The 27,093-nt window shown below is 41.5% G+C and overlaps 1 protein-coding gene and 1 long non-coding RNA gene across 2 annotated transcripts in view; one reads left to right on the top strand and one right to left on the bottom strand.

The window, feature by feature from the left end:
- Positions 1-27,093, top strand: part of DNAH11 (dynein axonemal heavy chain 11) — a 481,578-nt gene that overhangs the window by 340,163 nt on the left and 114,322 nt on the right. The window contains exons 57-59 of the mRNA XM_073677778.1: positions 1,199-1,432; positions 19,892-20,038; positions 20,693-20,806. Coding sequence (XP_073533879.1) covers positions 1,199-1,432; positions 19,892-20,038; positions 20,693-20,806 — 495 coding nt within the window. The remainder of the gene's footprint in view (positions 1-1,198; positions 1,433-19,891; positions 20,039-20,692; positions 20,807-27,093) is intronic.
- Positions 1-27,093, bottom strand: part of LOC141265116 (uncharacterized) — a 213,289-nt gene that overhangs the window by 74,944 nt on the left and 111,252 nt on the right. The gene's annotated exons all lie outside the window — the stretch shown is intronic.

The following is a 27,093-nucleotide window of genomic DNA, read 5'->3' as shown; positions in this document are numbered from 1 at the left end:
ATATTATATAGAGTCATTACAAACAGAGTGATCTATTTCAAGTGTTTATTTCTGTTAATGTTGATGATTATGGCTTACAGCCAATGAAAACACAAAAGACATTATCTCAGTAAATTAAAACAATTAACAAAAAACACCTGCAAAGACTTCCTAAGCTTTTAAAAAGGTCCCTTAGTCTGTTTCAGTAGGCTCCACAATCATGGGGAAGACTGCTGACTTGACAGATGTCCAGAAGGCAGCCATTGACACACTCCACAAGGTCCCAGTGTTCCAATTTTCATTTAAAGGTCCCAGAGTCTGGAGGAAGAGTGAAGAGGCCACAATCCAAGCTGCTTGAGGTCTAGTGTGAAGTTTCCACAATCAGTGATGGTTTGCAGAGCCAAGTCATCTGCTGGTGTAGGTCCACTGTGTTTTATGAAGACCAAAGTCAGCGCAGCCATCTACCAGGACATTTTAGAGCACTTCATGCTTCCCTCTGCCGACAAGCTTTTTGGAGATGGAAATTTCATTCTCCTGCAGGACTTGGCACCTGTCCACACTGCCAAAAGTACCAATACCTGGTTTAAAAACAACAGTATCACTGTGCTTGATTGGCCAGAAAACTTGCCTGACCTTAACCCCTTAGAGAATCTATGGGGGTATTGTCAAGAGGAAGATGAGACACCAGACCCAACAATGTAGACGAGCTGAAGGCTGCTATCAAAGCAACCTGGGCTTCCATAACACCTCAGCAGTGCCACAGGCTGATCGCCTCCATGCCACACAGTATTGATGCAGTAATTGATGCATCGGAGCCCCGACCAAGTACTGAGTGCATTTACTGAACATACATTTCAGTAGGACATTTCGGTTTTAAAAACATTTTTCAAGCTGTTGTTATAAAGTATTCTAATTTACTGAGATAATGACTTTTGTGTTTTCATTGGCTGTAAGCCATAATCATCAACATTAACAGAAATAAACACTTGAAATAGATCACTCTGTTTGTAATGACTCTATATAATATATGAGTTTCACTTTTTGTATTGAAGAACTGAAATAAATTAACTTTTTGATGATATTCTAATTTAGTGAGATGCACCTGTATATATGGCAGCACATTTTTTTCACTATATATTTCATTATTAATATCTGGCAAGCAGTTGTCATGTCTGCTTGTTTTCACATTACTTGCATTTATTTTGTGCGTTTCTTACAGGCAAATGTGAAGGAGTCAGTCAGTCAGTTTATGGCATACGTACATACAAGTGTCAATGAAATCAGTGCTAAATACTATCAAAATGAAAAACGACATAATTACACCACTCCAAAGAGTTTCCTGGAGCAAATAAATTTATACAAAAATCTTCTGGACAGAAAAAGAAAAGAGTTATCTCAAAAAATGGAACATTTAGAGAACGGTTTACAAAAGCTGAAAACCACAGCGTCACAGGTAAGTCTACACATTGCTGCAAGGACAATAACCGAGCATGTACGCCTTCTGTTTATGTAACAAGTCTGCAGTTCTCACGGTGTGTTGTGTTACTATGTCACATTAGAGGTTTGTATTAACGGGGAAAATAAATGCTTAAGGGAATGGTAACCTGTAATTGTTCGATTCATAATCATAAAAAGAATAAAACGCACACTGAGGCCAGTCAGCCACAATTAATGTAGAAATCTCTATTCTTTCTCAATATTATTATTATGAGTCATGTACACTGCAGTGTGTCCCCAGCCATTTATTTCATGAGTTCTAATAAAAATGCCATTGTCTTTTTTTTTTTCCTTCCATATTTTGTTTCCCATTAATAAGGTTTTCCAAGATGTTTTTAAAAATCTTTAACTGCTGGAAAATAAAAAAAAATAACTCTTACTAAACTGTAAAATCCCTCACCAGTCTAACACCACCATTCTGGTGGTCTGCAGGGATGACAGACTTGTCCATTCATGTGACTTCTGCAGTCAGTCATTAGCATCAGCCATCTTGTGTCGTACATGCAGGTATCACCGCTGAGGCCAGTGATTGCCTGCAGCGGTCATATGTGAATGTACAGCATGTCATCACTGCAGGGAAGTAAACACACACTGGTAGAGACCAGACTGAGCTGCAGCGCTGGAGCAGCTTCAGTTATATGAAAAAGTTTGGGCACCCCTATTAATCTTAAGCTTAATGTTTTATAAAAATTGGTGTTTTTGCAACAGCTATTTCAGTTTGATATATGTAATAACTGTTGGACACAGTAATGTTTCTGCCTTGAAATGAGGTTTATTGTACTAACAGAAAATGTGCAATCTGCATTCAAACAAAATTTGACAGGTGCATAAGTATGGGCACCTCACCAGAAAAGTGACATTAATATTTAGTAGATCCTCCTTTTGCAAAAATAACAGCCTCTAGTCGCTTCCTGTAGCTTTTAATGAGTTCCTGGATGAAGGTATTTTTGACCATTCCTCTTTACAAAACAATTCCAGTTCAGTTAAGTTTGATGGTCGCCGAGCATGGACAGCCCTCTTCAAATGATCCCACAGATGTTCAATGATATTCAGGTCTGGGGACTGGGATGGCCATTCCAGAACATTGTAATTGTTCCTCTGCATGAATGCCTGAGTAGATTTGGAGCGGTGTTTTGGATCATTGTCTTGCTGAAAGATCCATCCCCTGCGTAACTTCAACTTTGTCACTGATTCTTGAACATTATTGTCAAGAATCTGCTGATACTGAGTGGAATCCATGCGTCCCTCAACTTTAACAAGATTCACGGTGCCGGCATTGGCCACACAGCCCAAAAGCATGATGGAACCTCCACCAAATTTTACTGTGGGTAGCAAGTGTTTTTCTTGGAATGCTGTGTTTTTTTGCTGCCATGCATAACGCCTTTTTGTATGACCAAACAACTCAATCTTGGTTTCATCAGTCCACAGGACCTTCTTCCAAAAAGAAATTGGCTTCTCCAAATGTGCTTTTGCATACCTCAGCCGACTCTGTTTGTGGCGTGCTTGCAGAAACGGCTTCTTTCGCAACACTCTCCCATACAGCTTCTCCTTGTGCAAAGTGCGTTGTATAGTTGACCGATGCACAGTGACACCATCTGCAGCAAGTTGATGCTGCAGCTCTCTGGAGGTGGTCTGAGGATTGTCCTTGACTGATCTCACCATTCTTGTTCTCTGCCTTTCTGATGTTTTTCTTGGCCTGCCACTTCTGGCCTTAACAAGAACTGTCCCTGTGTTCTTCCATTTCCTTACTATGTTCCTCACAGTGGAAACTGACAGGTTAAATCTCTGAGACAGCTTTTTGTATCCTTCCCCTGAACAACTATGTTGAATAATCTTTGTTTTCAGATCATTTGACAGTTGTTTTGAGGAGCCCATGATGCCACTCTTCAGAGGAGATTCAAACAGGAGAACAACTTGCAAGTGGCCACTTTAAGTAGGTTTTCTCATGATTGCATACACCTGGCTATGAAGTTCAAAGCTCAATGAGGTTACAAAACCAAAAAAAGTGCTTTAGTAAGTCAGTAAAAAGTAGGTAGGAGTATTTAAAACAAGAAAATGATAAGGGTGCCCATACTTATGCACCTGTCAAATTTTGTTTGAATGCAGATTGCAGATTTTCTGTTAGTACAATAAACCTCATTTCAAGGCAGAAACATTACTGTGTCCAACAGTTATTACATATATCAAACTGAAATAGCTGTTGCAAAAACACCAATTTTTATAAAACATTAAGCTTAAGATTAATAGGGGTGCCCAAACTTTTTCATATAACTGTATTTAAAGGGTAAGTTATGATAAATTATTTTATTGGATTTGATGCTATAAGTAGTGTTGAGCCACCCCCGTAGTGTTCGAGTTCGGTTCGGTTCGTCGAACACCCGTGTGTTCGCCGAACTGTTCGCCGAACTGTTCGTCGAACTGTTCGTCGAACACCTTCGAACACCGTTAAAACCAATGGCAGGCAAACAAAAACACATAGAAACACATAGAAAACACCTTCAAAGGTGTCCAAAAGCTGACAAACTGCTCAGAAGACACAACTAACACATGGAAAAGTGACAAGTACATATAGTCATGAGAAAAGAAAAGAGGTGGAGGAGTAAAAGGAGGGGGAGACACAGATATAGGCATGTCATGCCCTTCTAAAATCCAAAAAGTGAGAAGCCGACACGTTCAGTCCGCTCCTGCCCGTGCCAACTCCGTGTCGCCGGGTTTGTGCCAGAGCCGCGGTGAACCCTGACGGCCAGCCCCCCTCTCCCAATACTGGTGCCTGTCCGCTGGTGGGTCGAGCGAGCCCCCCTGTGGTGGAGGCAGCTCTAAGTTTTTTAATTTAAATTGTCTCTCTAATTTGAATGAATACACTTTAAATCCATTTACAAGGATCTATTGGAGGGCAAGTCTCATGCCAGCAGCCGCGTAATTCCAGCTCCAGTAGCGTCCACTAAAGCTGCTGCAGTTAAAAAGCTTTTATAAGGATCGAGCTCGGCTGTCCACCGCAAGGCATCCTACTGCCAGTCCCAGCCCCTATGCCTTGGGGTGCCTCCTGATACTCTTCACTGAGTATCCCGTGGTCCCGAAGCATTTCCTTTGAAAAAATTAAGTGTCCAAACTACAGGTGGTGTAGCTTGCTTAACAGCCGGGATAATCCGCTGACTAGCAGACACTGCTACTAGGCACAAAGTATTTCCTGGGCTAGATGCAGTTAAAAATTTGTAAGTAGATACTCTCGTTGGATGCTGAGAAAGCATTCCATAGAGTCTCCTGGCACGCCATATATGATTCTCTTAAAAAGCTTGGGGTAGGGGTCTAGGGGACCCTTTTATAGCCAAAATCACGGCCCTGTATCACAATACGTCACCTAGGCTGAAGATAAATGGAACTGTAGCACCCTGAGGGCTCGGTTGCTACAGACGTATTGCACCTCACCCAGAGGTGTGATATCTCACTCTCAGGTAAGGATGGAGTGTGGATCAGGACCCGACACCTGCATGCATTACACCACATTGCCATGGGGCAGGGCGACCAATATGCCCCTGGGATGGGCACGACAGTCCCTGTCCCTGGCTGGAGTGGGGGGAGGGAACACTGAGGAAGAGGAACCCTGTAGTGCAGGAGCAGGGAGGAAGCAGTTCCTGGGTGCATTGAGAAGGGAGTATAAAAGGTGGGCACCATCTTAGTTCAGTGCAGAGAAGTCTGAGCAGAAGTGGCAGGGAGCAGGGGCTCTGCATGAGCTCTGCTCCGGAGGCGGGCCTAGTAACAGAGGCCCAGTCCTGCAAGAGGGAGAAGGAAGGAAGAGGAGCGGAGAAGGCTCCAGGAACGAGGAATGAAGGGATCCCAGGGGTGCGGACGGGCGAGTCGCCACCGCACGCCCGAATCCACCTGCGTGGAGGGGTCAGGCCAAAGGGGGAGACCGGTCCCCGAACTAGTGGAGGCAGGAAACGACCCTCAGCTAGAAACCGGAGGCTCTGACATTTTATGTGGCGCAGCCCCTCGCTACACCCGCTAGGAAGGCACCACATAGGGTCAGGGAAACTGGCGCCAAGTTTACCAAGAGGAGGCCCGAGGCAGCCGGACAGAAGTGTTGGTAAGAAAGGCCAGACAAAGGACACACAAAGGGGGTCCTGTGAAGCGCTCCAAAGTTATCTGGGAGTTGTCTGAGCCCCTCACCTGGTGAGCACAGTACGACGTGGGCAGCCGTTACCTGCAGACGTGGTCTGGATAATTAGAACTGTGAGTAAAGGCCCTGAACTGCATCACTGACTCCGTGTCGTTACTGCCCTGCACCATCACCCCCATCCTCCGCATACACTGCCCTGAGGCTATACTCCTCCCGTGGGGAGTTATGCTACGCTCTGCTGCACCCACAACACCAGCCTCAGCGGTCTGCCCTGTAGCGGCGGTTCACTCTGACCGCAATCCACGGGTGGCGTAGTCGGACATTTAAACATCAAAACCACATAAATAGTTCCGCCACTGGTTTGACCACCCTGAGCCACGGAACCGGGTCGCCGCCACGAAGACTACAACCACCAGCATCCGCCAAAAAGGGTCCGGCTCCGGGTGTCCCAAGGCCCAGGGGGTGCGTCAGAACATTTTCATCACCTTTCACAATCACCAATGGGACAAGGCAGGGATGTCCTCTGTCCCCTCTCTTATACATCCTAGTGACGGAGCACCTGCTCTCATCAATTCGCCATAACCCCAATATTAGGTGGATTGAGGTGGGAGGCACCGAGTACAAGTGCTCTCTATTTGCTGATGATGTCCTAGTATATATCACTCAATCACATATATCCATCCATGCTGTTATGGCTGAAATAGATCACTTTGTTACATGGTCAAATTTTAAAATCAATGCAGCGAAGTCTGAGGCCCTCGATGTCTCCCTCCCCAAATCCATATAGGATTCCATCCAGTCCAACTTTCCCTTTGCCTGGCCCTCACAGGGTATCAAATACTTAGGAATTCCTATTCATAGAGACCTCTCCCATCTATGTTATCTTAATTTTGGGCCCTTTATTGAACAACTCCATACAGACCACGGTTGGCAAGTTAGAACTGTAAGATTCACTACGTGAACCACTGGTGTTTTGTGGAAAAGCACATGTACACTGCGTTCCAAATTATTATGCAAAAAGTGTTTAGGAGTGATAAGGGAAGAATTTGTTTGTTTGTCAGTTAAACTCATTGATGGTGATGTGTGTCAGGGCTCTTTATATCACTGTAAGCAATTGCAGACACCTGTGCTAATTAGTTTGGCAGGTGTGTCCAATGAAAGGCAAGACTACTTAAGAAGGCTCTCTCACATTATTAAGCAGCCTACATTTTCTGCCAAAATGGGAAAGAAAAAGGATGTGTCGGCTGCTGAGAAGCAACAAATTGTGGAGTGTTTAGGTCAAGGCATGACTACAATCAACATTGTGCGATGATCAGGATGAAGTGTCTTGGCAATCAAGAAGTATGTAGCTGATTCACAGTACACACGTGTGCGTGCTGATAAGGGCAAATTGAGGACTCTTTCCTACAGGCAATTACGTCAGGTTGAAAGAGCAGCGGCAAAAAAGCCTTGTCATAGCAGCAGACAAGTTTTTGAAGCTGCTTGTGCCTCCAACGTCCCCCGAACAACAAGATGCAGGGTCCTTCAGAGGTTTGCAGCTGTGCATACGCCATCCTGTCGACCTCCTCTATCCACTTCACACAAGCAGAAACGGCTCCAGTGGGCCAAACATTACATGAAGACTGATTTCAAAACTGTTTTGTTCACGGATGAGTGCCGTGCAGCGCTCGATGGTCCAGATGGATGGAGTGGAGGATGGCTGGTTGATGGACACCCCACGCAAACACGGCTACAGCGCCAACAAGGAGGAGGTGGAGTAATGTTTTGGGCTGGAATCATGGGGAGAGAGATTGTCGGCCCCTTTAGGATCCCTGAAGGCGCTAAAGATGAACTCCATAATGTATGTGGATTTTCTCAAACAGCACTTCCTGCCATGGTTCAAGAAGAAGAACCGTGTATTTCACAGCAAGATCATTTTTCTGCATGTTAATGCACCATCTCATGCTGCACATAAAACATCTGCATCTCTGGCTGATATGGGCATAAAAGGGGACAAACTTATGGTGTGACCCCCATGCTCCCCTGACCTCTACCCCATTCAGAACCTTTGGAGCATCATTAAAAGGAGTGTCTATGATGGCGGGAGGCAGTTCACATCTAAGCAACAGCTCTGGGAGGGTATTCTGTCCTCATGCAAAACAATTGAAGCAGAAACCATCCAAAACCTGACAAATTCAATGGACGAGAGAGTTCAGAAGCTCCTTTCGAACAAGGGGTCCTATGTGAAAATGTAACATCACCTAGAATAAAGTTTTGAGTTGAAAACTGTTTGATTTCAGTTTCTAATAACCTGCTAATGCTTATAATTTCAAAAATGACCATTTTTTTGGTCTTTATTAAAATGAAAAGGTTGATCGAAAAGTTTGGGGGATCTAAGAGTGTGGCAACCCAGTAGTCATGATTACTTCGAATTCTGACAATATGAGGGTCATGCTGCAGGTAGTGCAGCAAGAAGGCACTTATGTGTCTTGCGCATCTCGGAGCCCCAAAATTATTTTCCGGGCAAGATGCAGCTAAAAATTATTATTAATTTTAAATCTGGTGAAGCTTTAGTATAGATGGCCTAATAGGATCAGTGCTGCACACTGCTACAAAGCCCAAATTATTTTCCAGTCAAGATACAGATAAACTTGATTAGTAATTTTAAATCTGATGGAGCTTATTATAGATGGCCTAATAGAATCAGTGCTGCACACTGCTACAAAGCCCAAATTATTTTCCAACCAAGATACAGATAAACATGATTAGTAATTTGAAAGCTTAAAACGGTTGGTAGGGTGATTTTAACCAATCATCAAGCTTTTACTCTCCCCAGGATGACACAGGGGTAGAAAAGTCGTTTCGGATCCATGATTTGTTCATCTTTATGAACGTGAGTCTGTCTACATTATCAGTGGAGAGCCGCGTGCGCTTATCTGTCAGCACACCACCAGCAGCGCTGAACACACATTCAGACAGAACGCTGGCTGCGGGGCATGACAAGATCTCCAAGGCGTAAGTGGCTAGCTCCGGCCATTTATCCAGATTGGAAGCCCAAAAAGAGCAAGGGTCCAGTGACACAGTCGTGGCTTCAATGTTTACTTGGAGATACTCCTGTACCATCGTCTCTAGGCGTTGACTATGTGTCAGACTTCTTGTCTCCTGTGGCCTTGCAAAGGATGGGCTAAAAAAGTGGTGAAATGATTCCGCAAAATTGATGTTACCAGCAGATACTGTGGTTCTGTTACGGTTTGAGTGCTGAACACTTGACGGTCCTACGGTTGGCAAGTTGGAACTGTGAGATTCACTACGTGCACCACTGGTATTTTGTGGAAAAGCACATGTAAGATTCTGCAACAGTCTCTGCTGATACTCCTGCATGCGTGCATCCCTTTCTATGGCAGGAATAATTTCTGCAAATTTACTTTTGTACCAGGGATCTAACAGTGTGGCAACCCAGTAGTCAGGATTATTTCTAATTCTCACAATTCGAGGGTCATGTTACAGGTAGTGCAGCAAGAAGGCACTCATGTGTGTTGCGCATCCAGGAGCACCAAGTCCCTGTTGTGTTGGTGGCGAGGTAACAATCATGCTTCCTTCCTCTGTCCTCTCCCCCCAACCTCGCACAACAGAAATGTGATCAAGGTCTCCCTCATCTGATGAGTCTTCCATCAGTTCGTCCTCCACTTCCTCCTGGGCTCCTGCACCTTCCTCACTAGTTTGGCTGCTACCATGCGCCCTGGTAAAACCATCTCCCCCACCCTCACATGCCTGCCGCCTTGGTGCTGCCGACCGTCTGGACCTTGCAGATGTTAGCCCTTCCGCATACAACTCCTCCTCCTCTACTTCCTCCACCTCCTCTTGTGCCACCACCTGACTCCGAATTCTGTTTAACATGTGCTCCAGCATGTAAATCACCGGAATAGTCATGCTGATAATGGCATCGTCAGCACTAAACATCTTCGTCGCCATTTCAAAACTGTGCAGAAGGGTGCATAGGTCCCTGATCTGAGACCACTCCTCCAGCGTGATTTGCCCCACCTCTGAATCTCGTTGGCCCAGGCTATACGTCAGAACGTATTGCACCAGGGCTTGTCGGTGCTGCCACAGTCGCTGCAACATGTGCAGAGTTGAATTCCACCGGGTAGGCACATCGCATTTTAGCCGGTGAAGTGGCAGGCCCAACGACTTCTGTAGAGATATAAGTCGCTGAGCTGCGGGATGCAAACACTGGAAGTGAGCACACAGCGACCGTGCCCTCTGCAGAAGGCCATCTAGTCTGGGATAGTGGGCTAAAAATTGCTGGACAACCAGGTTCAACACGTGAGCCATACAAGGCACGTGTGTGACATTGCCCCGGCGAAGGGCCGCACCCAGGTTTGCAGCATTGTCGCACACGGCCTTCCCTGGTTTCAGGTCCAGTGGAGACAACCATTCATGAAATTGGTTCTCCAGAGCTGACCACAACTCCTCAGCTGTGTGACTCACATTTCCCAGACATTTCAGTGTAAAAACCGCCTGATGACTTTGAGCCCTACTGCCAGCATAGTAAGGAGGTGTGCAGGATCCCTTCTGCGCAGTTAGAAAGCTTGTGGCATGACCAGACAGGCTTTGGGTGCAGGTGGAGGACCGAGAGGAGGTTGAGGAGGCAGAAGCAGTGGAGGAACTTTGACATAAAGAGGATTGACGCACAACTCGTGGGGACGGCAAGACTTGGACAGCAGCCCCTTGTCCTGCTGTCACCATAGTTACCCAGTGCCCAGTCAGCGACATGTAACGCCCCTGTCCATGCCTACTCGTCCAAGTGTCTGTGGTGAAATGCACCCTGTCACACACAGAGTTTCTCAAAGAAGCGGTGATGTTGTGTGCGACATGCTGGTGGAGCGCAGGCACACCTTTCTTTGAGAAGTAGGGCCGACTGGGCATCTGGTACTGGGGCACTGCGACGGACATAAGGTCTCGAAAATCCTCTGTGTCCACCAGGCGGAAAGGCAGCATTTCTGTAGCCAAGAGCTTGCAGATGGTGAAATTCAACCTCTTAGCTTTCTCATGGCTAGGAGGAAATGGTCTTTTACTTGTCCACATCTGAGGGACCGAGGGCTGGCTATTGTGCTTAGACGGGGTTGATAAGGGTGTCCCCGGCAAACTGCCGGTCTGTGAGGAAGATGCAGGCGGACATGTTAGGTTGCCTTGATCCAAAGGTGGTGCTATCGATGTCGGACAGCGCTCAACACCAGCTGGTGTTACCACCTCCAAAGAAAATGATGACCTGCCAATCACGCTGGCTGTTGCGGGTAAAGAGGTGGCAGGTCTGCGCCCCAAAACAGGTGTGACTGCTGTCCCCCCAGTCACAGAGGATGAAGAGGCCGCGGATGCACAAGATATGGCAGACGGTGGTTGGCCCGGCCGGCTAGGCCGCATTGTAGCACACTGAGCTTCCCACTGCAACTTATGCTTCATGTCCATGTGCCGGATCATGCATGAAGTACTCAAACTATGTATTTTTTGGCCTCTACTTAGCTTTTGCTGACAAATGTTACAGATAACACGAGTTGGGTCATCTTTATCGATCTGAAAAAATGCCCAGGCTATGCAAGGCTTAGCACCCATGCGACCTGAAGAGCCACCACGACTTGTGGTGAGAGGCAGAGTTGTGTTTGAGGATGCAGTTGTTGATGTGCTTCCAGTACTACGTCTCTGTCCAGGAAGGCGCAACCTGACCTCGTCGTCACTAGCATCTTCCTCCACCTCCTCTGCTGACCTCATCTCTTGGCTGACTGTGGGTTGACAGTAAGTGGGATCTCCAACCTCATCATCATCACCCTGTGCGTTATCACACCCGTCGTCCTCAGAGCCAACCTGTTCCTGCCCTGACAAAAAACTAAAGTTGTCGCTCCAATCAGGTATTTGAGTCTTATCATCGTCTTCCTCATTGTCTCCACCAACAGGAGTTACAGTTTGGGAATGAGGGTCTACATTATGGTCAGAACCTTCTGCGTCTGGTCCTGGATCTGACTCATAAAGATTCTGGGCATCAGTGCAGATCATTTCCTCGTCTGGATTCACAGAAGCGCTGGAGTAGACCTCTGATTCCCAGGCTATAGTATGAGTAAACAGCTCTGCAGACTCAACCATCTGTTCTACCTCATACTCAGACGGGCAGCTGGAGATTTGGGAGCTGTGAGGAAGCAAGTGCGATTGGGGTGACACCTTTGAGGACTGGAGTATTTGTGATGTTGAAGTTGATGTGGAGGAGAGCCCACTTAAAGGAGCACTTGATATCCGTTGAAGCACCTGCTGTTTTTGTGCCTCATCTGGAATTTGTAGCGATTGGCGTGGCCGTAAGAAAGGGATCTTATCACATTGTCCGCTAAAAGAAGTAGACATTTTAGTTTGGCTGGAAGATGGTCTTTCTTCTGCAGATGTTACTGTTGCTTTAACACCTACCCCACGGACACAACCTTTTTTCCCCTTCCCAACACGCCTGTTCCCCTTTCCACCAGCAGCAGGCCTTTTTCCACTCATTTTGGTGGTTAACTAATTCACAACTCTGGAGTTGTTTGCACAAAAAAACAATGGATGGTAACCGAGCAGAGCTGAGTGGCCAAACTGTGGTATTAGGCCAAAACTATTGGCTGGGTTAGATGCATAAAAAAATTATATTCAATTTGCAACCTGATGGAGGTCTGTATAGATGGACTAATAGAACAAGTCCCACACACAGCTAGAAGGCCAAATATTTTTTCAGAGGTAGATGCAGAAAAAAATTATATTCAGTTTGCAACCTTATGGAGGTCAGTATAGATGGACTAATACAACAAGTCCCACACACAGCTAGAAGGCCAAATATTTTTTCAGAGGTAGATGCAGAAAAAAATTATATTCAGTTTGCAACCTTATGGAGATCAGTATAGATGGACTAATACAACAAGTCCCACACACAGCTAGAAGCCCAATATTTTTTCAGAGGTAGATGCAGAAAAATATATATTCAGTTTGCAACCTGATGGAGGTCTGTATAAATTGATTAATAGAACAAGTCCCACACACAGCTAGAAGCCCAATATTTTTTCAGAGGTAGATGCAGAAAAAAATATATTCAGTTTGCAACCTGATGGAGGTCTGTATAGATGGATTAATAGAACAAGTCCCACACAGAGCTAGAAGCCCAATATTTTTTCAGAGGTAGATGCAGAAAAAAATTATATTCAGTTTGCAACCTTATGGAGGTCAGTATAGATGGACTAATAGAACAAGTCCCACACACAGCTAGAAGGCCAAATATTTTTTCAGAGGTAGATGCAGAAAAAAATTATATTCAGTTTGCAACCTTATGGAGGTCAGTATAGATGGACTAATAGAACAAGTCCCACACACAGCTAGAAGGCCAAATATTTTGTCAGAGGTAGATGCAGAAAAAAATTATATTCAGTTTGCAACCTTATGGAGGTCAGTATAGATGGACTAATACAACAAGTCCCACACACAGCTAGAAGCCCAATATTTTTTCAGAGGTAGATGCAGAAAAAAATATATTCAGTTTGCAACCTGATGGAGGTCTGTATAGATGGATTAATAGAACAAGTCCCACACACAGCTAGAAGCCCAATATTTTTTCAGAGGTAGATGCAGAAAAAAATATATTCAGTTTGCAACCTGATGGAGGTCTGTATAGATGGATTAATAGAACAAGTCCCACACACAGCTAGAAGCCTAATATTTTTTCAGAGGTAGATGAAGAAAAAAATATATGCAGTTTGCAACCTGATGGAGGTCAGTATAGATGGACTAGTACAACAAGTCCCACACACAGCTAGAAGCCCAATATTTTTTCAGAGCTAGATGCAGAAAAAAATTATATTCAATTTGCAACCTGATGGAGGTCAGTATAGATGGACTAATAGAACAAGTCCCACACACAGCTAGAAGGCCAAATATTTTTTCAGAGGTAGATGCAGAAAAAAATTATATTCAGTTTGCAACCTTATGGAGGTCAGTATAGATGGACTAATAGAACAAGTCCCACACACAGCTAGAAGGCCAAATATTTTTTCAGAGGTAGATGCAGAAAAAAATTATATTCAGTTTGCAACCTTATGGAGGTCAGTATAGATGGACTAATAGAACAAGTCCCACACACAGCTAGAAGGCCAAATATTTTTTCAGAGGTAGATGCAGAAAAAAATTATATTCAGTTTGCAACCTTATGGAGGTCAGTATAGATGGACTAATAGAACAAGTCCCACACACAGCTAGAAGGCCAAATATTTTTTCAGAGGTAGATGCAGAAAAAAATATATTCAGTTTGCAACCTGATGGAGGTCTGTATAGATGGATTAATAGAACAAGTCCCACACACAGCTAGAAGCCCAATATTTTTTCAGAGGTAGATGAAGAAAAAAATATATGCAGTTTGCAACCTGATGGAGGTCAGTATAGATTGACTAGTACAACAAGTCCCACACACAGCTAGAAACCCAATATTTTTTCAGAGGTAGATGCAGAAACAAATTATATTCAGTTTGCAACCTTATGGAGGTCAGTATAGATGGACTAATAGAACAAGTCCCACACACAGCTAGAAGGCCAAATATTTTTTCAGAGGTAGATGCAGAAAAAAATTATATTCAGTTTGCAACCTTATGGAGGTCAGTATAGATGGACTAATAGAACAAGTCCCACACACAGCTAGAAGGCCAAATATTTTGTCAGAGGTAGATGCAGAAAAAAATTATATTCAGTTTGCAACCTTATGGAGGTCAGTATAGATGGACTAAACAACAAGTCCCACACACAGCTAGAAGCCCAATATTTTTTCAGAGGTAGATGCAGAAAAAAATATATTCAGTTTGCAACCTGATGGAGGTCTGTATAGATGGATTAATAGAACAAGTCCCACACACAGCTAGAAGCCCAATATTTTTTCAGAGGTAGATGCAGAAAAAAATATATTCAGTTTGCAACCTGATGGAGGTCTGTATAGATGGATTAATAGAACAAGTCCCACACACAGCTAGAAGCCCAATATTTTTTCAGAGGTAGATGAAGAAAAAAATATATGCAGTTTGCAACCTGATGGAGGTCAGTATAGATGGACTAGTACAACAAGTCCCACACACAGCTAGAAGCCCAATATTTTTTCAGAGCTAGATGCAGAAAAAAATTATATTCAATTTGCAACCTGATGGAGGTCAGTATAGATGGACTAATAGAACAAGTCCCACACACAGCTAGAAGGCCAAATATTTTTTCAGAGGTAGATGCAGAAAAAATTATATTCAGTTTGCAACCTTATGGAGGTCAGTATAGATGGACTAATAGAACAAGTCCCACACACAGCTAGAAGGCCAAATATTTTGTCAGAGGTAGATGCAGAAAAAAATTATATTCAGTTTGCAACCTTATGGAGGTCAGTATAGATGGACTAATACAACAAGTCCCACACACAGCTAGAAGCCCAATATTTTTTCAGAGGTAGATGCAGAAAAAAATATATTCAGTTTGCAACCTGATGGAGGTCTGTATAGATGGATTAATAGAACAAGTCCCACACACAGCTAGAAGCCCAATATTTTTTCAGAGGTAGATGCAGAAAAAAATATATTCAGTTTGCAACCTGATGGAGGTCTGTATAGATGGATTAATAGAACAAGTCCCACACACAGCTAGAAGCCTAATATTTTTTCAGAGGTAGATGAAGAAAAAAATATATGCAGTTTGCAACCTGATGGAGGTCAGTATAGATGGACTAGTACAACAAGTCCCACACACAGCTAGAAGCCCAATATTTTTTCAGAGCTAGATGCAGAAAAAAAATATATTCAATTTGCAACCTGATGGAGGTCAGTATAGATGGACTAATAGAACAAGTCCCACACACAGCTAGAAGGCCAAATATTTTTTCAGATGTAGATGCAGAAAAAAATTATATTCAGTTTGCAACCTTATGGAGGTCAGTATAGATGGACTAATAGAACAAGTCCCACACACAGCTAGAAGGCCAAATATTTTTTCAGAGGTAGATGCAGAAAAAAATTATATTCAGTTTGCAACCTTATGGAGGTCAGTATAGATGGACTAATACAACAAGTCCCACACACAGCTAGAAGGCCAAATATTTTTTCAGAGGTAGATGCAGAAAAAAATTATATTCAGTTTGCAACCTTATGGAGGTCAGTATAGATGGACTAATAGAACAAGTCCCACACACAGCTAGAAGGCCAAATATTTTTTCAGAGGTAGATGCAGAAAAAAATATATTCAGTTTGCAACCTGATGGAGGTCTGTATAGATGGATTAATAGAACAAGTCCCACACACAGCTAGAAGCCCAATATTTTTTCAGAGGTAGATGAAGAAAAAAATATATGCAGTTTGCAACCAGATGGAGGTCAGTATAGATTGACTAGTACAACAAGTCCCACACACAGCTAGAAACCCAATATTTTTTCAGAGGTAGATGCAGAAAAAAATTATATTCAGTTTGCAACCTTATGGAGGTCAGTATAGATGGACTAATAGAACAAGTCCCACACACAGCTAGAAGGCCAAATATTTTTTCAGAGGTAGATGCAGAAAAAAATTATATTCAGTTTGCAACCTTATGGAGGTCAGTATAGATGGACTAATAGAACAAGTCCCACACACAGCTAGAAGGCCAAATATTTTGTCAGAGGTAGATGCAGAAAAAAATTATATTCAGTTTGCAACCTTATGGAGGTCAGTATAGATGGACTAAACAACAAGTCCCACACACAGCTAGAAGCCCAATATTTTTTCAGAGGTAGATGCAGAAAAAAATATATTCAGTTTGCAACCTGATGGAGGTCTGTATAGATGGATTAATAGAACAAGTCCCACACACAGCTAGAAGCCCAATATTTTTTCAGAGGTAGATGCAGAAAAAAATATATTCAGTTTGCAACCTGATGGAGGTCTGTATAGATGGATTAATAGAACAAGTCCCACACACAGCTAGAAGCCCAATATTTTTTCAGAGGTAGATGAAGAAAAAAATATATGCAGTTTGCAACCTGATGGAGGTCAGTATAGATGGACTAGTACAACAAGTCCCACACACAGCTAGAAGCCCAATATTTTTTCAGAGCTAGATGCAGAAAAAAATTATATTCAATTTGCAACCTGATGGAGGTCAGTATAGATGGACTAATAGAACAAGTCCCACACACAGCTAGAAGGCCAAATATTTTTTCAGAGGTAGATGCAGAAAAAATTATATTCAGTTTGCAACCTTATGGAGGTCAGTATAGATGGACTAATAGAACAAGTCCCACACACAGCTAGAAGGCCAAATATTTTGTCAGAGGTAGATGCAGAAAAAAATTATATTCAGTTTGCAACCTTATGGAGGTCAGTATAGATGGACTAATACAACAAGTCCCACACACAGCTAGAAGCCCAATATTTTTTCAGAGGTAGATGCAGAAAAAAATATATTCAGTTTGCAACCTGATGGAGGTCTGTATAGATGGATTAATAGAACAAGTCCCACACACAGCTAGAAGCCCAATATTTTTTCAGAGGTAGATGCAGAAAAAAATATATTCAGTTTGCAACCTGATGGAGGTCTGTATAGATGGATTAATAGAACAAGTCCCACACACAGCTAGAAGCCCAATATTTTTTCAGAGGTAGATGAAGAAAAAAATATATGCAGTTTGCAACCTGATGGAGGTCAGTATAGATGGACTAGTACAACAAGTCCCACACACAGCTAGAAGCCCAATATTTTTTCAGAGCTAGATGCAGAAAAAAATTATATTCAATTTGCAACCTGATGGAGGTCAGTATAGATGGACTAATAGAACAAGTCCCACACACAGCTAGAAGGCCAAATATTTTTTCAGAGGTAGATGCAGAAAAAAATTATATTCAGTTTGCAACCTTATGGAGGTCAGTATAGATGGACTAATAGAACAAGTCCCACACACAGCTAGAAGGCCAAATATTTTTTCAGAGGTAGATGCAGAAAAAAATTATATTCAGTTTGCAACCTTATGGAGGTCAGTATAGATGGACTAATAGAACAAGTCCCACACACAGCTAGAAGGCCAAATATTTTTTCAGAGGTAGATGCAGAAAAAAATTATATTCAGTTTGCAACCTTATGGAGGTCAGTATAGATGGACTAATAGAACAAGTCCCACACACAGCTAGAAGGCCAAATATTTTTTCAGAGGTAGATGCAGAAAAAAATATATTCAGTTTGCAACCTGATGGAGGTCTGTATAGATGGATTAATAGAACAAGTCCCACACACAGCTAGAAGCCCAATATTTTTTCAGAGGTAGATGAAGAAAAAAATATATGCAGTTTGCAACCTGATGGAGGTCAGTATAGATGGACTAGTACAACAAGTCCCACACACAGCTAGAAGCCCAATATTTTTTCAGCGCTAGATGCAGAAAAAAATTATATTCAATTTGCAACCTGATGGAGGTCAGTATAGATGGACTAATAGAATGATGCTATGCCCAAAAGATTTTACTTCACTAGGTGCAGTAAAAAAATTGGTATTCTATACACAGGTGGTATATCTTGCAACACAGATAGGCTACTCCACTGACTAACACACTCTGCAATAGGCCAAAAAGGATTAGCTTTGCTAGATTCAGCCAAATGCTGTGAAAAAAACTTGCACAGCACTGGCACAGACCTGCCTGGCAAAAACTGATAGGAACTGATGTAACCTAGTCCTGAAAAGGACTCCAATTACAATTAGTCTTTACTCCCACAATCTATCTATTTAAGAGCACAGACCTGCCTGATAAAAGTCGTAGGAAATGCTGTAACCTAGTCCTTAAAAGGACTGCAATCACAACTATTCCCTACTCCCAAGCTATCTGTAGATTTGTGCCAAAATTGGCTTGAAATTAACAAGGTATAGCGCACACAGCAACAGCGGTGCCGTCTAACACGCAGCTGCAGCAGTGAGAAAATGGTGGCGACGGGGAAAATGGCTTGGTCTTATAGGGCAAGGACATGTGACATACACTGCCAATGACACATGCCCTTGCTTGTGTGAAAAAAAGCACTTCGCTCCGTGTGTGCGCTGCTGATAGGCTGACAGATTGCACCTCCCCACTGCAAATGCGGGAAAGAGAAAAAAAAATGGAGATCTTCATTGTTCCTGCAGAGATCCATCCCCTGCCCCTCCCCCCACCCCGCTGTACACTCAAACTGCGTATTAACATTAATTTTCATCATTACTGAGAAAAAATCCAGTTATGATTTTGGTGCACGAACAGTTATCGAACATAACCTCGAACAGCCGAATTTTTCTCAAATTGTTCGTGTTCGCCGAACGGCTCGAACACCGCCCAAAACAGCTCGAATTTGAGATTGGCGAACAGTTCGAGTAGAACAACGCTCATCTCTAGCTATAAGTCTTCATTCAGATGTTAGTTTTTTTCACATATGAGAAAAATTTTCATCAGAGTTTGGTCAGAAATACAGGAATATTCTTGAGCAAAACCGGTTTCAAGTCTGTCGGTGATTTGAGATTCGGACGGAGGTTCAGCTTCCAACAAGACAATGACCCAAATCATACTGCTAAAGTAACAGTCAAGTGGTTTAAGGGGAAACATGTAAATATTTTGGAGTGGCCTAGTCAAAGCCCAGACCTTAATCCAATTGAGGATCTGTGGTCAGACTTGAAGATTGCTGTTCACCAGAATAAACCATCTAACTTGAAGGAGCTGGAGCAGTTTTGCCTTGAGGAATGAGCAAAAATCCCAGTGGCAAGATGTGGAAAGCTCAGAGACTTATCCAAAGCGACTAGCAGCTGTAATTGCAGAAAAAGGAGGCTCTACAAAGTACAGACTTTAGGGGGGGGTGAATACATATGTACATGTCAATTTTTAGTTATTTGATCCCATAAATGTAATTTATGCCTATATTTTTCTCACTTCACTTCACCAAATTTGACAATTTAGTGCTGATGCATCACACACAAATCAGATTACAAAAATATTGAAACACATGTTATAATGTAACAAAATAGGTAAAAAGCCAAGGGGGGGGTGAATATTTTAGTAAGCCACTGTATACAGTATTGCATCAAGTCTTTATACCTTTCTGCTATGTCTTGTAAGGGACAGCAAGTAGGAAAGATTATCGGGTAAGTTCAGATCCTGATAATGAATTATATGATATAAAAAGGCAGGTTTTTTTTTCTTTAGACAGTAAGTTTTATATTTTTTTCAATTTTGATACTATTAAAAAAAATTGTAAATCTATAATATAGACAGTGACCTGATGTTACAAAACTCTAAAAATATTTTCTTTTTTTTTCCTGCAGGTAGAAGATCTAAAAGCCAAACTTGCTTCACAAGAGGCGGAATTGAAACAGAGAAACCAAGATGCTGAAGCTTTAATAGCTAAAATAGGGCTTCAGACAGAGAAAGTGAGCCAGGAAAAGACCATTGCTGATGCAGAGGAGCAAAAGGTCAGCGTAATGCAGTCATTTAGATATGCCAAGGAACACTCGGCACAAAGAACACCTTTTGTAGACAAGCCATTTTCAACAAGCCTCTCTCCAGGGAACAAGATGAGTAAAGAATTGTGATCGTAGGGCATGTAGCAGTATTTTTCCAACACGATTACCACTTCACCTTGCTCTGTATTTTCTCACCTTTCAGCTCTTAGACTGATTTGATGGGACAATAGGAGCTCATGTTAATGTGTAGGTTCTATTAAGGATGTGAGAAATACAATAATTATATTCACTCCACTATTCTGAAGGATTTAGCTTCTTTCGTACATATCTGACATTCCTATTTAAGAGCCACATAGGTTTTAGTGAGCCATCCACTTGCTGTCATCAGAAAATTTAAATTACTTAGCGTTTTTTACATTTTTTTTTTAAATTGAGCTTGTACTAACTAAAATTGCAATAGCAACAGGGTGATTAGTGTTGACTTATCCATGTGCAAACTAGAGCAAGCGGAGCAAAACACAAGAGAACTCTGAAAATCCAGAATATCTTGTTTCAGAAATATGTAATCAAAGCATAAAAATAATATTTTAATATTTTTTTTTAAAGTCTGCTAGCTGTTGTATGCCTTACGATGGGGGAATATTTCACGTTTTTGACTTTTAGGTGGCATCAATACAATCAGAGGTGTCTGTGAAGCAGAAGGATTGTGAGGATGACCTGATGAAAGCTGAACCAGCCTTATTAGCTGCTACTACAGCCCTAAATACACTTAACAAGGTAAATAAAATTGTAGCACTTACTCCAAGTAAACTTTTTAAGGGTTATTTCCCAAAAATTAAAGGTATTCCCAATCCCTTGGATAGGTGATAACTTGCTGACTGCTTGGGGTCTGACCACAGGGACCCCAAGGATCCTGAGATCAGGGCTCTGGAGGCCCAAGAACAGAATTCGGGAGCTCCATCTTGAATGCAAGTTCACATGCTTGATCTCGCACCATTTATGGTCTATCATTGAGAGCTGCACTTGGCAGTCGCATAGACAACGAATCCAGCAGAGGCTGCTCCATTCAGGTTGAGGCTCCAGAGCCTCGTTCTCGGGATCCCTGAAGGCCTCCGTGGTCAGACCCCCAGTGATCAGCAAGTTATCCTCCATCCTATGAATAAGGGATAACTTGCTTGAGTGTTGCTAGTTTGAAATAAAGAGGTTTTGTGCCCGATATTGAGAATAATTGCCTGAAAAAATAATAAAATAAATAAAATGTTGAATTTCCACAATATAGGGTAAATCATGGAGCACAATTGCATGCCCCAAATGCAATGTAAGGATTTTGACATCTGTGATATTTCACATGAGTATAAATTATTTTGACATACGCACTGTAAGGGTTTTTTTTTATTTTATTTTACACTCTTGGATAGCATAACATACCATAATTTTTGGACTATAAGATGCACCGAGCTGTTGGACACTACCAGATTTATAAACTTGGGAAAAAAAAATCAATTCTAACTAATGCTTCCCTGGATGTCTAAGGAAGTACAGTAGATGGTTTACTGTCATTATCTTTGATGTTTTAGTGTAGAATGGGGAGGATAGGGATAAGATAGTGAGGAGTCTCCGGTATCTCTGCCTTGTCAGAGACCCGCTCAGGTAGCTGGCAGAAACCGATATACTGTGAATGTGAAATCTGCATCACCAGTCAATATACCCTGTGGATATTCTCTGCAGTATGTGGAACAGATTTCCTGAAATCTCATCTACAATTCTGCTACTGTATTTAGCATATTTGGGCAAAATTACTCTTAATAGGTAAGCACGGTGGCTCAGTGGTTAGCACTACAGTCTTGCTGCTCTGGGGTCCTGGGTTCAAATCCCACCAAGGACAACATCTGCAAGGAGTTTGTATGTTCTCCCTGTGTTTGTGTGGGTTTCCTCCAGGTTCTCTGGTTTCCTCCCACACTCCAAAGACATACTGATAGGGAATGTAGATTGTGAGCCCCAATGTGGACAGCGCCCATAATGTCTGTAAAGCGATGTGGAATTAATGGCGCTATATTAGTGAGTAAAATAAATAAAAAAAACAATAGGTAAAACCCGTGTGACCAAGCAGAGATGTAGCTACAATACAATGTGAATATGTAATAATGTTCTCAATTTAAATGTTAATCGTCAACGTATTCTACAGGCATCTTTATTGTTTGGATCAAAGACTAACTGCAGAGCCTGATTGCGGGTGTATCCTATCTTTTGTTATCGGTGTCACATAGTGTCCTTGCCAGCCAGTATACTATTATAGCCTGTGCATTTAATGTAGGGGTAGCCTGTAAAACACAGAGCATTGTCTAGCATTGCAATGGTGCATTCGTTTTGTTAAGTTCATTATCACAGCTGTGAATGTCTCTGGTTACAAGTAACAATCTCAGCATTGAATTGTGTTGTCCAAGACTGTGCAGGCGTGCAGCTCGACACTTGTTGAAGGAGCTACTGTGCCTTGGTAGTTGAAGTTCAGGCTGAGATTACTTTGTGATGATGGTGATATCCAACCCTATTATACGCTATCCTACTTGGGGAGCAGTAGGAAGAGCCAGGGCAACAGTCTACGTTACCCAGTTCTGGCCATCAGAAACTGCGGCGAGCTCAATCGTGTGTTCAGTTGCAGACATGAAAGCAACAGCTGGTCCACTGTGGTGGCCAAAGAAGACCGCACCATTGAATTAGAAGATAAAGGATTCTGACTGTGGACTATAAGGCCCAGGGATTTTCCAGACTGCCTATTTTTCTTGCTAAAACATGCGTCTTTTAGTCTCTAAAATACGGTGCCATCATAACAGTAATATTGCATTATAACACATTAAAAAAACGCTAAGAAGAGAATTATGAGCTCTCATGGTGATGAACGTGCCATTATTAGTAAGCCTGTCATTATGTCAGCTAAACCACATTATTTTTATGATATTTTTTTGACCAATGCTTATTTCTTGGAGCTTCAGGGTCTGAAGTGTTATGTTTGGGAAATGTTCCCTATGCACAAGCCCATTTGCGGCAGCCAGGTTTAACATGATGGTTGGTATAAATTGAGCTTTAGAAGTAAACAACATGGCTTGCATCTCAGTAGGAACTGTGATTTAACAACGTCTGACAAGATAATGTGTGGGGTTTAAAGACGTCTAACTGATGTTTTACAAGTATTCAATTGTATCTTCCCATGCAAAGAGATCTCTTTTCTTTTGCTCATCAGGGAGTCATCATTCATAGAGCATTTCCTGTACCACATACTTGGCAAAAAAAAAGTGCTGGTAAATTTTGTTGCCAGAATGCAAATTACATTTTTAGATTTTATCTCTATGTATTTTAGGATGTCACATTTTTGTGTTGAACAATGCTCAGGTGTTGGAATGAGTGCATCCATTGTATAGTATGAGCAGAGAAAATAATGATATATTTTCCACAGTAGAAGAACAGAAATATTACCTACCTAAAGCTTCAATTATAATCCTACTGTGTATAATCAACAACAATGTTCATTTAGTTAAACAAAGATGATCTACAGTGGATATAAAATGTCTACACACCCCTGTTTAAAATGCCAGGTTTTTGCCATGTAAAAAAATCATATCAAGAAGAATAATTTCAGAACTTTTTCTACCCATAATCTGTACAAATCCATTGGGAAATAAACTAAGATCAGTTTGAGTGGTAAAATAAAAATAACCTAACTAAAATATTGTGGTTGCATAAATATGAACACCCTCTTATAATTGGGGATGTGGTTGTGTTTAGAATTAGCCAATCACATTTAAAATAAATAATAATACACAGCTGCCATAATTTACAGTAATCCAAATTAACCCCATATAAAGTTTAGCTGTTTTAGCAGAATTTTCCTGACACTTTCTTAGTTTTACAGGAAAAAACTTGGTCCATAAACAGCTTACAATACAGCAAAGGATCTCATTGTTGAAGTTTATCAGTTAGGAGTAGGGTACAAATAGATGTCCAAGGCATTAGAGATACCATGGAACACAGTGAAGACCGTCAACAAGAAGTGGTTTAAATTTGTCACAATAGTGACATTACCTAAAACTGGATGCCCCTCAAAAATTTATGAAAAGACTAGAAAAAAATTGGTCCGGGAGGCTGTCAAGAAACCTAAAGCAATAATAAACGAGCTGCAGGATTTTCTGCCAAGTTCCTTTTGTGTATTGCATGAAAGAACAATCTCCTGTGTTTTTCATATGTCTGGCCTGTGGGGTAGGTTGGCAAGATGGAAGCCTTTTCTTACAAAGAAAACATCCAAGTCCGGCTATGTTTTAAGTCTGTCAAAAGCATGTGGGAAAATGTGTTGTGGTCAGATGAGACCAAAGTTAAACTTTTTGGCCATAATTACAAGTAGTATGTTTGGCACAAAGCCAATGTTGCACATCACCAAGAGAACAACATACCCACAGTGAAGCATAGTGGAAGCAGCATTGTGCTTTGGGTTTTTTTCATCAGGTGGAACTAGGGCTTTAGTCAGGGCTTAGGGAATAATGAACGGTTCCAGATAGCTGTCAATTTTGCAGCAAAACCTTCAGGCGTCAGCTAAAAAGCTGAACATGAAGATGACTTCCACCTTTCAGCATGTATGTCATTTACCCTAAGCAAACCTCCAAATCAACAAAAGAATTACTTCTCTAGAAGAAGATCAAAGTTTTGAAATGACCCAACCAGAGACCAGACCTGAATCTAATTTAAAATATGTGGGTGACCTAAAGAGGGCATTGCACACAGTAGATGTCCTTGCAATCATTTGACAGATTTGGAGCTCTACTGCAAGGAAGAGTGGGCAAAGATTGCCAATTCTACATGTGCTGTGCTGATAGACTCCTGCCCCCCAAATTACTAAATGCTGTCATAAATTCAAAGGGTACTTCAGCAAAATATTAGTTTAAGGGTGTGCATTATTGATGAGCGAGCATGCTCGTTACTCGAGATTTACAAGCATGCTCGGATGTTATGTTTTAGTCACTCCATGCTCATGATTTGCAACTGTTTGACAGTTTTAGTACATGAGAGGAATGCTAGTTTCTTAGGCATTCCTCACATGTATTAAAGCTGTCAAACAGTCGCAAATCATGAGCATGGAGTGACTAAAACATAACACCCGAGCACTCTGAAGATACTCCGCGAGCACCCGAGCATGCTTGCCGAAAGGGTTAACAGAACATACTCACTCATCACTAGTGTGCATGTTTATGCAGCAACATTATTTTAGTTCTTTATTTTTTTTTCTAAAAAGATTTCACTTTATTTTTCAATGGATTTGTACAGATTATGGGTGACCTTAAAGATGGAAAAAGTTCTGAAATTAATCTTCTTTATAAGATTTTTTTTACATGACAAAAACCTGGCATTTTAACGGGGGCAATTACACTTTTTATATTCATTGTACATTGATTCAGTATTTTCTGCTTTTCTTTTGGTGTGTAATAACCAATACCTATTACTATATCAATATAGAGAAGTAGAGATGGAAATTCATATTGGTGTTATTAGTAGATATAAACTGGGCACTTTTCTGAATGCTGATAAAAAGTAACTATTTTGGTCCTGTTATGAAAGGGAATCTGTCAATAGGATCAACCCTCTTAAGCCTTCTATATGGGCATGTAGGCCATAGAAAGCAGAATAAAATGATACCGTGATGTCTGCAATCCAATGTTTTATTTAAATGAAAGGGAGAGTTACCAGTGTGAAACATGTAGATCAGGAGAGCAGACTGCCATGTCTCACACTGGTAACGCTTTCTTTCATTTAAAATAATTTCTGGAGGAAGCTTCTCATTCAGATCATTGTCCGGCCCATAGATCTTAACAGCTCATTTACATATTAGAAAAACATGGATATCTCTGGAATAAAACATCAGATTGCAGATATCAATACCATATAGATAACTTAAGAGGGTTGAGGTTACTGAAGGACTCCCTTTAAAATGGATCTATCACCCGATATCACAGTGCAAACTATATGCATTATTAAAGAAAACCTTTCACTGATTTTTTTTTAATTTAAACTGAGTATTTCCTCAAATTGGCGCTGCTCCATTGATCCTGGAACTGTTTTTTTTTTGTTCTGTGTCCCTCTGTTCTAAAGTAATGTCTCTCAGCAATAATAGTTCAACTTTTCCATTCAACTAACTGGGGCATATACTACAGAACTTCTCTGTGAATGCAGCCATGTTTTCAAAGGAGAAAAGGCAAACGCTCACAGAGATGTTCTGTGGTATACGACCAGTTGATTGAAGGGAGAATTTGCACCATTATTACTGGAGAAAATAACTATTCTGGAGGGGCACAGAAGAAAAAGAAAAACTGTTCCAGACTTGGTCTAGCAGCACTAATTGGAGGAGGTACTCAATTTCCATAAAAAAAAGATCTAGTGAAAGATCCTCTTTAAATAGATCTCTCAGACCTGATGAGACTGGTATACTTACTTTTAAAATCCATGTCTGAATGGTGATATACCCCTTATATAAAGAGAAGTACAAGTATAATTCAGTCTTACACACAGCGTGTCTGGCGGTTGTAGCTTGTACTGAGCATTGAGAGATTTCAGCAGCAGAGAGGAGGGATATCGGAGCTGGCAATCAGGCTAGTGTGGCAAAGATTGAGTTAGTTTCACATAGGATTATACAGTCATTTTAACATGGATTCTCAAAGTAAATACACCAGCCTGATCATGTCTAAGAGATCTACTTATTAACTTATGCAAGTTGTGTGATGTATCTGCATTATGTGTATTTTCAATGACTACCAACATGAGAGAGCATAAATAATCAAAATGATAGTAACTAGAGGCACACCTAAACTATAAATACCGCCAAGAGATCAAAATGGGTGCATATGATCTCTTAAATTATAGACTTCATTGAATTCAACCAATTAAAAGCAATGTAGAATAGACAGAGTAACAGAATGGAGGACCACATAAATGTATTTACATAGTTACACCTAATATCACTAAGGTTATATCATTACTAGTCTGAGCAAATGTGCAAAGCTATTAATTTATGACTCAGATCAAAG

Source organism: Phyllobates terribilis, unplaced genomic scaffold (genome assembly GCF_046119375.1).
Source record: "Phyllobates terribilis strain yellow unplaced genomic scaffold, ASM4611937v1 Scaffold_4__5_contigs__length_816908805, whole genome shotgun sequence".
In the NCBI taxonomy this organism is placed as follows: domain Eukaryota; kingdom Metazoa; phylum Chordata; class Amphibia; order Anura; family Dendrobatidae; genus Phyllobates; species Phyllobates terribilis.
The sequence above is the reverse complement of the archived record's forward strand: the minus strand, read 5'-3'. Positions and strand labels throughout refer to the sequence as shown.